The following is a 13,917-nucleotide window of genomic DNA, read 5'->3' as shown; positions in this document are numbered from 1 at the left end:
AAGTTGAATTTGAAGTGCATATGCGACATCTTAGCAAAATTGATCAATTGATAATAGTTGGCTATATGGGTCTGGAGCTTAAGCTGAGGATACATAATTAGGAGTATGGTGGGATTAATTGAAACCCTCAAAATAGATGAGATCACCATGGGCAAACACAAACAGAATGCAGAGGACTTAGGTTGTGGAACAGAGGTCCTTGAAGAAACTGGGAAGGAATAGCCCAAGAGACAACAGAAAAACCAGGATAGTGTAGCATCTAATGAATTAAAAGAATGAGAATGAACTAAAACAAGGTGGGGCTAAGAGTATGGTCAACAGAGTCAAATGAAAATGGGTTGTCAAATTAGGAACTGAGATTGTCCATCATATTTGAAAATAAGAGGTCATGGTATCCTTGGTAAGCACAAGTTTTAGAGGAGTGGTTTTTAGGAGAAGATTTGTTACTAGAGTAGAAGACTGAATGGAAGGTGAGACATGAAACTGAATTCAGTCTACATTCTGACTAAACTTTGACTTTCTTCTTTCAAAACAAAGGAGGAAGACAGGGTGGTAGATAAAGAAGGACTTTATTTATAGATTGAAAAAAAAATAAGCACTTAACTATTAATGGGGAAAGGCCAATAGAAAATGAGAGACTAACACCGTAAGAGAGATAATAAATGAAGTGAATTCTGAGACGAGATGGGATCCAGGGCCTAAACAGAGGAGATCAACCTCTAAATAGGCAGAAAAATATTTCTTCTTTTGGGAGAAAGGGAAGGAAGACAAGGTACACAAGTGAGGAACTACTGAGTTGGGAATAAGAAGTGGAATTAATTTTGTGGAATATCTATACTGCATCTCCCTACTTTCTCAGAGAAGTAGGAGGTGAAATCATTGGCTGACAATAGGAGGAGAAGAAATGAGTTTAGGAACTTTAGTTAAAGAATCTAAAGTTAGAACACATTTGTTGTCCATTTTCTGAAGACAGAGGCATACATTCTGCTGTCATTGGATGGAATGTTCTTAGAGAAAAAAAAGCAAATGAGATGACTCCATCTGAAGGCAACTTTTTTTTTTTTTTTTTTTTTTTAGGGCCGCACTTGCAGCATACAGAGGTTCCCAGGCTAGTGGCTGAATCGGAGCTGTAGCTGCAGGCCTGCACCACAGCCACAGCAACTCAGAATCTGAGTTGTGTCTATGATCTACACCATGGCTCATGGCAACCCCAGATCCTTAACCCACTGAGTGAGGCCAGGGATCAAACCTGTGTTCTCATGGATGCTAGTCAGATTCATTAACCGCTGAGCCATGACGGGAACTCCTGAAGGCAACTTTTGAACTGTGTGTGGTACAGAGAGTAGGCAGTTCAGCGTTTGACATAACTGAGAAGGCAATGTACCAAGCAGAAGAAAGACACAGAAATAGCTTCAAAATCTATACAAAGCCCTATGTAGATTTGGAATCTATTGCTGAGTATTAAGCTGTATATGGATAGAGGAAAACTCCATGAGGCAGGGCAAAGAGTTACGAGGAAACTATAACTGTCTAACATGCTCAAATTTCAATCAGACAGAACTGAGAGATCTAGTCAACACCTAAGGAATACAGTATAGACACCAGAATGGTAATATTTTAGTATAAAAGCTGAACTAGCTCTAAATCTAGCCATTCTAGACTTAGCCCAACAAAGCTTAAAGACAGCCTCAAAAGGATCAAGTCAATTTGCAAATAGTTTAGCTGCCAGCCACAGAAAATTTCAATACACTTTAAAGAAAGAGACATCCTAAATAAATACTAAACTAAAAATCACTAGATATGAAAAGAATCAGAAAAACATGATTCTATAGTTCCAACAAAAATTCAGTAAATAAAAAGACTTGAGATAATATACTTAGCAAACAGACTTTAAAATAGGTATAACAGACATGCCAAAGGATTTAACAAGGAAAGAAATAGAGGATATAGGAGTTCCCGTTGTGGCTCAGTGAGTTAAGAACCCAACATAAAGTCCACGAGGCTGTGGTTTCAATCCCTGGCCTCACTCATTTTAAGGATGTTTGCCACAAGCTGTGGCACAGGCTGCAGATGCAGCTCAGATCTAGTGTTGCTGTGGCTCTGGTGTAGGCTGGTAACCACGGAACCTCTGGTACAGGAACTTCCATATGCCACAGGTGTAGCCATAAAGAGAAAATAGAAAAGAAAAAAAAAGAAAAGAAATAGAGGATATTAAAAAAAGAAACAAAACAAAAACAAGTGAAATTTCTAGAATGTAAAAATTACAAGATCTGGGAGTTCCTGTCATGGCACAGCAGAAACAAAGCCGACTACAAACCATGAGGTTGCGGTTCAATCCCTGGCCTCATTCAGTGGGTTAAGGATCTGGCGTTGCCATGGACTGTAGTGTAGGTCACAGACACAGCTTGGATCTGATGCTGCTGTGGCTGTGGTGTAGGCTAGCAGCTGCAGCTCCGATTTGATCCCTAGCTTGGAAACCTCCATATGCTGTGGGTGTGGCCCCAAACAGAGAAAAAAAAAACTACAAGATCTAAAATGGATAATTCCCAACAAGGACCAACTGTACAGCACACAGAATGATACTCAATATTTTGTAGTAACTTTTAAGGAAAAATAATCTAAAAAGGAACACACACACACACACACACACACACACACACACATAAACAACTGAATCACTGTGCTGTCCACTGGATACTAACATGACATTATAAATCAAATATACTTCAAAAAAAAATAACAAATTCAAATAAAGAAAAAATGGGTAATTCACTGAATGAAATTTATAACAAATTAGATATTTAAAGAAGATTAAGGAATTTGATGATGTTAATGATTAATAATAATGATAATAAAGAAATAGAAATTATTAAAAATGAAGCAAAAAGAGAAAAAAAAAAAAAAAAAAAAAACCCTAAACATAGCCTTAGTGACTGTGAGAAATTACTGAAGAGTGCAGTGTATACAGAGTTTAAGTCTTAGGATGGAAGTGGGTGAAGCAGAGTTTCTGAATGGATGTAAATTTTAGAAAAAGTATAAACTTACAAGTTTGAAGCCCAGTAAACCACCAGCAGAAGAAAAACAAAGAAAACAATATTAAAGCTATAAAATTGCTGAAAACCACTAATAAATAATCCTAAAGGAAAACAGAGGAGAAAAGAACACACTACATACAATGAAAAGAGATAAGAATGACTGCAAACTTCTCAATAGAGTCTATGCAAGCCCAAAGAAAATGGATCTGCATTTCAAAAATGCTGAAAGAAATAAATACCTAGAATTCTATACCCAGTAAAATATCCTTTGTACATCAAGGGAAATTAAAGACCTTTTTCAGAAAAACTAAAACTGAGAGGATTAATCAATAGTAGACCTACACTACAAGAAGATAAATAGCAAAATGGTATATGTACACACTCATCCACAGAAGACAAAGCTTGTCAGATTGGTTAAGAAAGACACAAGAATGTGCTGTCAACAAAACAAAACACTTTAACTGTAAAGATCTAGATTGCTTAAAAGAAAAAGGATGAAAAAAGCCACACAAACATTAATTATAAGAAGGATGGAAGTACAATGGTAATATCAGACAAAGCAGACTTGAAAAGCATCAAATGTTATCAGAGATAAAAATGGAAATATCATAAAGAATCAGGTCATGAAGAATACATAAAAGTCCTAAATAGTTGTATGCTTATTAATAGCTTCAATACATGACAGGATCAGAGAGAAAAAAAAATTCACAACCACAAATATGAGATTTTAGCATCCCTCACAGTAACTGAAGTAACAAGTAAAAAATAAATCAGAAAGGAAAAATATCAGGAAAAAAACAATAACCAACTGGATCCAACTGAGATATATATAAGAATATATATGTATATGATACATAGATGGATAGATTGAGAGAAAGAGAGAGAGCAGTCGAGCCAATAACAGTAGAATATAAATTCTTTTCAAGTACATGTGAAATATTCACTAAGATATACCACAGACAAGATTCAATAAATACTCTGAAACTGATCAGCCTATATCTAAGTGTTCCATGGGTACAAATAAGTCAGAATGGAAAACAGACAAAAAATTTAACTGAATGATGACGAAAACATAACAAGATTTATGGAATAAAGCTAAACCAGTGCCTAGAGGATTATCTACATCATTAAACTCTTACAATGAAAAAAAAAAAAGTTTAAAGCTTCCTTGTTGAAGGACAAGAAAATAAAGAGTAAATTAAAGCCAAGGTAAGCAGAAGAAAACATAGAATACATAGTAGAGAAGAAAGAAACAAAATGGAAAACTGACAAACAGGAAAGAAAATAAAGTCAAAACTTGATAAAGTAATAAAATTATTAAATATAATTGATTTTATTTATAAAATTATTAAACCTCTAGCTAAATTGATTGATAAAAAAGAAAGAAGATACATTTCATTATCAGAAATGAGAAGAAACTGCTACAAATCCTACAGATAGTAAAGGACAAAGAAATACTGTGAACTACATTATAATAACAAATTCACTAACACAGGCAAAATGAACAAATTCCTTGAATGACACAAATACCAAAACTGCATTAAGAAGAAATTTAACAATTTAATAACTCTATAATAAAGAAACTGAGTTTATAACTGAACCCTTTTCTAGATAGTTTCACTAGTGAAATCTATCATAAACATTTAAAGAAGAAATAATATTAATTCTAAAAAATTCATTCAGAAAATAAAGGGAAAAAACCTCCAAAATCATTACACGAAGCAAACTTTACCCAGATATCAAAAACAAAAAGATATTACAAGAAAAAAGCAGGAGCTCCCATTGTGGCTCAGTGGTTAATGAATCCAACTAGGAACCATGAGGTTGCGGGTTTGATCCCTTGCCTTGCTCAGTGGGTTAAGGATCTGGCGTTGCCGTGAGCTGCAGTGTATGTTGCAGACGTGGCTCGGATCTGGCATTGCTGTGGCTCTGGTGTAGGCCAGTGGCTACAGCTCCAATCAGACCCCTAGCCTGGGAACTTCCATATGCCATGGGTGTGGCCCTGGAAAAGACAAAAAGAAAAGACTAAAAAAAAAAGAAGAAGAAAGCAGATCAAAAGCCCTAATGAACACAGATGACAGTCTTTTAAAAAATTAGCAAATCCAATGGAGCAACATATAAAAGTATAATGTAACACATGGAAGTATATGTACCATATGCAGTTTATCAGGGGAATGCAAAGATGCTGATTTTGGAAAATCAAACAGTATAATCCACCATGTTACAGAATAACGGATAAGTACCATGTGATTATTTCAATAAGCACAGAAAAATAATTTGAAAAAATCCAGTATGTATTTATAATGAGAAAACCTTCTTAGCAAAATAGGAACAGAAGGGAATGTGCCCAACTTGAAAAGAGAATTCATAAAAAAGCTAATGCTAACAACATCATATTATAAGGTGAATGAAGAAATGGCTTTCCCTGACAACAAGGAAAGGAAATCCAATTCTCACAATTTCTATTCAATATTGAACTAGAGACAGAAGCTGTGCAATAAGGTGAGAAAAATGAATAAATATTTAGATATATTCATGGATAATATGATTGGTTTGGTATAAAATCCAAAAAACTCACCATCTTCTATGTGAACTTAGCTTGTATACTATAATATAAATATTAGCAACAAACACTGGGTAACAAACATTTTCCAATGCCATTCATGCTAACATTCCAAATCTTAAAATATTCAGGAATAACTTAAGCAAAATATATATAAAACCTACACACAGAAAACTATAAAACACTGCTGAGAGAAATTATATAAGAACCAATTAATATGGAGATACCATGCCCATGAATCAGAAAACCTGTCATTAAGATGTCAACTGGTCCCAAATTGATCTATAAATTCCCTGTAATACCAAACAAATCACAGTAGTCCTGCTTCGTTTTTAAAATTATTTATTTATTTATTTGTTTATTTAGTCTTTTTAGGGCCATACCCACAGCATATGGAAGTTCCCAGGCCAGGGGTCGGTTGAATCAGAGCTGCAGCTGCCAGCCTACAACAGAGCCACAGCAATGCAGGACCCGAGCTGCGTCTGCAACCTACACCACAGCTCATGGCAATGCCAAATCTTTAACCCACTGAGGCAGGCCAGGGATTGAACCTGCGTCCTCATGGATACCACTTGGGTTCATTACCACTAAGCCATGATGGGAACTCCCCCAGTAGATTTGTTTTGTGATAGAAATTGAAAAGATTATTCTAAAATTTGTATGGAAATACCAAAAAATTTTAATCATTGTATTACCTAATGTCCAGACTTTCTAACAAAGCTACCATAAACAAGACAATGTGGTGATGTCATAATGAAAAGAGATAGCAACTGATGGAATAAACAGACTAGCAAAAGACCCAAATGTAATGATTTTTGATGTAGGAAGTGACTGGGGAAGGGAAGACTTTTCAACAAATGGTGCTGTTCTGGAACAACTGGCTATCTATCCATATGGTAAAATATAAAGACTACAGTTCACCAAACACAAATTTAAATCTCAATGTTCACAAACTTAATAGAATTGGTTTTAGCTATAAAAATTTTTAGAAGAAAACATGATGAAATCTTTGCAAGAAAGTTAAGATGTCTATAACAGGTGGAATGAATAGGCCAAGAAATCCTCCCCTCAAAATAATTCTAAAATTATGCAAATGGTCAAAAAGAATGATTTTAGTTTCGGAAACTGATAAAAGGCAACATACTGAGAAGTGTTTAATCATTAAAAATGGTGAATTTCAAGTAATAACTGCGTCTATTTTACTCTTGCCTGGGGCTTTTCCTATGACTTATTCCACATGTATAGTAGTGTTACCAGGAGGATGTGGCCCATGATTAGACACAAAAAGGAAAACATGATGACAATGAATCAAATTATAGGGAATCTTAGTAAAAATATAGAAACTAGAATACAGAGAGAGATAATCAGAAAAAAAAAAAAAAAAAAAAAAAAGCCCCAGGGACTGGAGGGATAAAATCAATCATTTTGACATCTGGGCAATGGTAGCTTCCTAAGAAGAGGAGAATCCAAGGAACAGAAAAAGTATTTGAAGGAATAATGGCTGAAAACCTCCCCAAATCAGATTAACCTACAGATGCAAAATCAGCAAACCCCAAATCAGATAAACACAAAGTGATTCATACCTACACATATATTAGCCAAACTATTGAAAGCAAGTATAGGTGGATGAGTGAACAAGTGAATGAAATTTATTAATGAATCCTGATAGTGACATAGCAACAAGAGAAAAACAACTCATGTACCAGAAAATGTATGATTAATGACTGACTTCTCATCAGAAACAATGAAGGCCAAAAAGCAGTGGAATGACATATTCAAAGAGATGAAACTAAAAAAAAAAATTCCTGTTAATCAAGAATTCTATACATAGCAAAACTATCTTTAAAAACAGAAGGTAAAATAAAGACATTTACAGATAAATACAGATCAAGAGAATTCATTATGAGCAAACCTGCTTTATAGGAAATACTAAAGGAAATCCTTTACAGCAAATAAATTATCCTTAATTCCTTTCTGCTTTTTCCTCCATATTCAAAACATCAGCAAGGAAGACCTATTGGCTTTATATCCAAAATATATATGCCTTTATATCCAAAAATCCATCTATTTTTCCCCATTTTCCACTGCCATTATCAGAGTGAGAGCTACACACATTCTCATCTGGACTTTTCTAATAGCCTAACTGGTTTTCCCAGTTATTCCCATACAACAAAGAGTATACAAATCAAAAAACAAAAAGCAAACAACAAACAAAATACCAGGACCATAGTAATCTCCTTACTTAAAGCTTTTAAATTGGCTTTCCGTGTACTCAATTAAATCTAAACTATTTTCCATAGCTAAATAAGCCCTATTTGAACTTTTTATTTATCATCTTCTCTTCCCTTCTTAAATTCTAGCACACCGAGTTCTTCATATTCTTCAAATACCCCAGACATCCCTGCTTCAAAATATTTGTTATTATTGTTCCCTTTGCCTAATGTGCCATAGGCAGATCCTTACACAAGACTGGCTTCTTATTTTTCAGGTCTCCTCTCAGATGTCATTTCCTCAAAGACACTTTTCCCAATCACCCAATCTAAGGTTACTCTACCCACCATCAGTTGTCTCCACTTGTCTTTTAAAAATTTTTTAATGGCATTTATCATTATCTGAAGCTAATATGCTTACTAATTTTACCATTCATTCAATGTCTATTTCATTCAGTAAAATGTAAAGTTCGTGAGGAGAGACATCTTACTATCCTGTTTATCAAGTACATAAAACTTTAACACTCATGCTAAAATATAAACACTTCTGAACTCCTAAAAGATTAAAAAACTTTTTGTTCTTATTTGGGATTTTATAAATGCCATATTTAATCAATTATACCAGTCTTCTACCTCAATATTCTCAATTAAAAGGAAAAAAAACTGTATAATTCCCCAACAGTATTCCAGATACTAACAACAACAACAAAAAAGCAGATGGTCTTAGATATGAAAAGCAAGTGGCCTTGTTTACCATTGCATTCTGACACCCAGAACAGGGTCTAGCACAGACTAATTAGGCAATAATTACTGAGAGATCAATAAACAATGAGACTCTTAAGAGCTGGGACAATCAGAAAATGCTCAGGGGTGGGGTCACGCCTCCATCCCCAGTCACAGCTTTCTGAGGTCTTAAGAGCACTACTGAATGTATGTTAACATACTGAATTCCTTGAGGGCAAGGAAGAACGTCCTTTTTATTTTGTATCCCTTATATCTAGCATTGGAAGACAGAGGTGCTCAATAATTATTTTTTTTCAAGTAAATGCTAAAGCATCAGTTTCTTCATTTGTAAAAGGGAAGTAACAAGATTATCTATTTCCAAGGGTTGTAGAGAAAGAAAAAAAAAAAAAAGATAATAAAGAGTAAGTGAAAGGAAAAGGGGAAAACATCCCCACAAAGTCCTCTTTCTCAACTATCAGGTTGGAAAGGCATAGGAGAACTGACCAAATTACCTCTTTTCTATCAAATACTCTTATTTATTCATCTACCTAGAAGCTAATAATAATATAAGAAGATCACATACTATTTCAGCACCAGACACTACAGACCCTTGTTCCCCAACAAAAAAAAGTTGGCTTATAAAGAAGACCTACACCTGAATAAGAAAGTTCTGACATCACAAGCAGAAAGGACTAACTATAGTGACATTGTGGGAAACCTAACAGTGCAAAACTCGATGAATATTCTAGAGCCTAGGGCATATTCCATTAATAAAGATTTCCATGAAAGAAGTCAGTACTATTCCAGTAGTGTCAGTAGCAGCAGATGTCTTCCTTCATATGTTTAACAGTAGATCTAGGGAACTACAAATACAACCCAAATTTAAAATATTTTTGTGACTTTAATTCATGAAGCCCAGCAACCCAAAAAAAAAAGGTAGATGGAACAAAAACTTACCAATGAAGTATTTTTAAAAGCTTTCATTTAACAAATTATTATAATCTGTAAGATCCAAACTAAACGTAAACTATTATTTTGGCCATTTTGAAGTCTAGCAACCCAAATATGAAAAATATGCTATCATAACAAAACTAATCCATCGAACATCTTAAATTTTTTTTCTTTTTTTGTCTGTTTGCCATTTCTTGGGCCGCTCCTGCGGCATATGGAGGTTCCCAGGCTAGGGGTCGAATTGGAGCCGTAGTCACCGGCCTACACCAGAGCCACAGCAACGCGGAATCTGAGCCGCGTCTGCAACCTATACCACAGCTCACGGCAACGCTGGATCCTCAACCCACTGAGCAAGGGCAGGGATTGAACCCGCAACCTCATGGTTCCTAGTCGGATTCGTTAACCACTGCACCATGACGGGAACTCCATCTTAAATTTTTTAAAATAAATTCTTTAAGAATTATTACAAAAGAAAATATTCACTTTATTAAATGCTGAAGTGATCTTTAGTGAGTTAAGCTTCAAAATATGCATTTGCCTCAGATTAGGATTTCATTATTTATGAGATATAGGAAAGTATCTAGATAGCATATAGCCAGTTCACTCCTAGAGTTATAATTAAAGGTCAAATTTTATTCACTAAAATTGAGTTATACTTAAAATAAATATTTACTCAAAATAATATATTTTACATACTGGAAAGAAACATAACAAAAGAAGTTTAAAATTATTTTACTTACCAAAATGCAGTCCACTTTAGATTGTATAGTTTTGCTAAAAGAAAAAGAAAGTTAGGTTAATAAGAATGATAAATTTATTAAATTTTCAAAATATTCTCAAACAGACATGGTAATTCATTACCCATACTATGAAAAAATAAGTAAAGCTCCTTATTAGGATTAGGCATTATACCCTAAAACTACATTTTTTTCACAAAGCAAAAAAAAAAATCTATTTCTCACTCACTGGACTAAATTCAATCCTAAAGCATGATGAGAATATTTTCTGAGTTCACTGCTATAGTCACTCTATTGTTAATGTTGTAGATGTTCTGAATAAACAATTAAGTTTCTAATGATACATAAAGTATAGATGTATTATTACACATAGAAATAACTTAACAATGAATTAAGATTTTTTACTGTATGCCTGCCACTCTGGGCAACAATTTATTTATCATTTAAAACCCATAATGGTATAATACTATCTGTGTTTCGAACGGCTTGTTACAAAGTAGGTTCTTTTCCCCTCCTTTCTTTCTTGCTTTCCTGTACACACACACACACACACACACACACACACACACACATCCAAGAAAGTAATCCGAGGACATAAAAGTAATAATAAAGATTAGCTAATATGGTAATAAATTGGCAAAGACTATATATAGAAATAAATAACACAAAAAGTCCCTATATGTCAATTTAACTGAACTACTGAATATAAGTGAGCAATTAATATATAATACAAATGAAGCCAGTATAAAATAACTGAATTGTCATTTGGATTTTACTAAAGTGCAAAAGCAATGAAATCATGCATAAGTTCAGACAGTTTATATACAATCTTTAAAAGATGTTAAAAACCAAATTATCTTCCATAAAAGGTTCTAGAGCCAAATAAATGCTTAAAAAGTAGCTATTTACCTTTGTATCTAGCTATATAGTTAGTCTGTAGAGTAAGCAAAAATCAGTATTTAAAATCATAATTCAGTTAATGCAATCAGTAACCTCAAAACTTTATACCTGTACTTGAATTTCCAAATTTCATTTTTTTAAATAACAAAGAATGACTGGATTAAGTTCAATTGCAAGGTTGAGAATGACTAAAAGAAAAAGAAATTACACCTCTAGGTAAGAGAACATGAAATACCCTTCTCACAATCCCATAGGTCTTTTAGAAGTTTTAAATATTTTGGGATTGTGTGTATAGCTTCTCACTCATTAGCAGCTAAAATGTGCTGTTCTTCTTAATAACTCCCACAGTTTCCCTGAGTTAAGAGGGTATCCTATAGATTAAGAATTGCGATTAAACAATCCCACTCTTGAGTATATACCTAACCAAAAACTATAATTCAAAAAGATACATGCACCCCTATGTTCATGGAAGCACTACTCACAATAATCAGAACATGGAAAGAGTCACTGACAGATGAATAGATTAAGAAGATGTGGTATATATGTACAGTGGGGATGCTACTCAGCCACAAAAAAGAATGAAATAATGCTATTTGCAGCAACACAGATGGACCTGGAAACTATCATACTAAGTGAAGTTAGTCAGTGAAAGACAAACATCATATGGTATTACCTATATGTGGAATCTTAAAAAAAAAGGGATACAAATGAACTTATTTGTAGAACAGAAACACTCAAAGACTTTGAAAAACTTACGGTTTCCAAAGCGAACAGGTTTGGGAGGGGAATGGACTGGGGGTTTGGGACTGGCATATGCACACTGAGGTATATGGAATGACTGGCCAATGGAGACTTGCTGTTAGAATCAGACAAACTATTACATTTAGAATGGATAAGCAATGAGGTCCTACTGTATAGCACAGGGAACTATATCAAACCTTCTGGGATAGACTATGATGGAAGACAATATTTAAAAAAAAGTGTATATACATGTGTGAGTATATATATATATAATATAGGTATATATTATATATGTGTATGTATATATAATATAATATGTGTATATATATATGACTAAGTCACTGTTGTACAGAAGAAACTGGTACAAACTATTAACTGGTACAACTATAGGTTAATAAACTTTTTTTAAAGAAAGAATTGCTTCTAAAAAGTAATATATCAAGAATCCAACTATATCTCACCACCTTGGTCTAAACCATCATTTCTTTTCTAAAGTGTTACAATAACTTTCTAATTGGTCTTCCTGCTTTTATCTTCATACCCCCACCACCAACTCTGTGTGGACTATTCTCAACCAGAGTGATATGGTCCACCACATTTAGTCCTTTGCTCCATGGTCTTTATCATGGACAACAAAGCCCTGCACGACCCAACTCTGTTGTCTTTCTAGTCTCATCTCATAGTAGTCTACTCATTCATCTACCCCTGGCCTCCAAGCTGCTTCTCAAGGCAAGAGTAGGGCCTTGCACTGGCTTTTTCTGTCAGCCTCCAAGATTCTTCTTCCATATAACTTATTTGTTCACTTTCTTTATGACTATGCTTCATTATCTTTCACAGATACTGCTTCCCTAACTAATTCCTCATGTAAAATACTCTCTATCACTATCCCTCTTACCCTGCTTTACATTATTTTATTTACCACCAGTCATTTTATGTTTTTATTAATTTATGTGTCTACTGGCTTTCTTTCTTGACTATAATTTAAACTTAATGGGAGCAGGCTTTAACTGTTTTGCTCACTGCTGTATTATCACCTGGCACATGTTAGATGTTCAATAAAATCTGTTGAATGAATGAATAACAAGACACTCATTCCCCCATATGAAGAAAACTCTCTGGAAAAACTGGGACCACTTAAGAACAGAGTATATACTTCTGTAGGTATACCCACAGCATATGGAGGTTCCCAGGCTAGGGGCTGAATCGGAGCTATAGCTGCTGGCCTACGCCACAGCCACAGCCACAGCCACAGCAACTTGGGATCCAAGCCATATCTGCAAACTACACCACAGCTCATGGCAACGCCAGATCCTTAACCCACTGAGCAAGGCCAGGGATTGAACCTGAGCCCTTAAGGTTGCTAGTCGGTTTTGTTAACCACTGAGCCACGACGGGAACTCCTCTTTTGCCCATTTTTAAGTGAAGTTGATGGATTTCTTTCCTTTTTTTTTTTTTAATTTTTATTTTTTATTTTAGTCTTTTTAGGGCCGCACCCAAGACATATGGAAGTTCCCAGACTAGGGGTCAAATCAGAGCTACAGCTGCCAGCCTAAGCCAGAGCCACAGTAATGCCAGATCTGAGCTGCATCCGTGACCTACACCACAGCTCATTGGCAATGCTGTGATCCTTAACCACTGAGCGGGGCCAGGGATCAAACCCGAAACCTCATGGTTCCTAGTTGGATTGGTTTCCGCTGTGCCAAGACGGGAATTCCGGATTTCTTATTAAATTATAGTAGTTCTTTATATATTCTGGATACTAACCCTTTGTTTGTTACATATATTTACCTTAACTTTGTTAATGATACATTTTAATAACTTAGTTAAAATTTTTGATTTAGTGAAATGTATTAATTCTTTATGAATTGTGTTTTTGTTGTAAGAAATACTATTTAGCTAAGGTTTTTGTGTTTTTTCTTTTTTGGGGGCTGTGCCTGTGGCATGCAGAAGTTCCCAGGCCAGGGATCAAACTTGCCCCACAGCAAAACACCAGATCCTAAACTTACTGCATCACAAGAGAACTCCTATCTAAGGTTTTAAAGACATGCTATATTTCA

At 34.7% G+C, this 13,917-nt stretch overlaps 1 protein-coding gene across 5 annotated transcripts in view; it reads right to left on the bottom strand.

The window, feature by feature from the left end:
- RFX7 (regulatory factor X7) overlaps positions 1 to 13,917 on the bottom strand; it is a 139,785-nt gene that overhangs the window by 69,952 nt on the left and 55,916 nt on the right. For all 5 annotated transcript variants that reach the window (XM_021094836.1, XM_021094830.1, XM_021094844.1 and 2 more), the window contains one exon: positions 10,223 to 10,256. In XM_021094836.1, coding sequence (XP_020950495.1) covers positions 10,223 to 10,256 — 34 coding nt within the window. The remainder of the gene's footprint in view (positions 1 to 10,222; positions 10,257 to 13,917) is intronic.

Source organism: Sus scrofa, chromosome 1 (assembly GCF_000003025.6).
Source record: "Sus scrofa isolate TJ Tabasco breed Duroc chromosome 1, Sscrofa11.1, whole genome shotgun sequence".
NCBI lineage: Eukaryota > Metazoa > Chordata > Mammalia > Artiodactyla > Suidae > Sus > Sus scrofa.
This window is presented reverse-complemented; position numbering and strand designations above follow the sequence as displayed.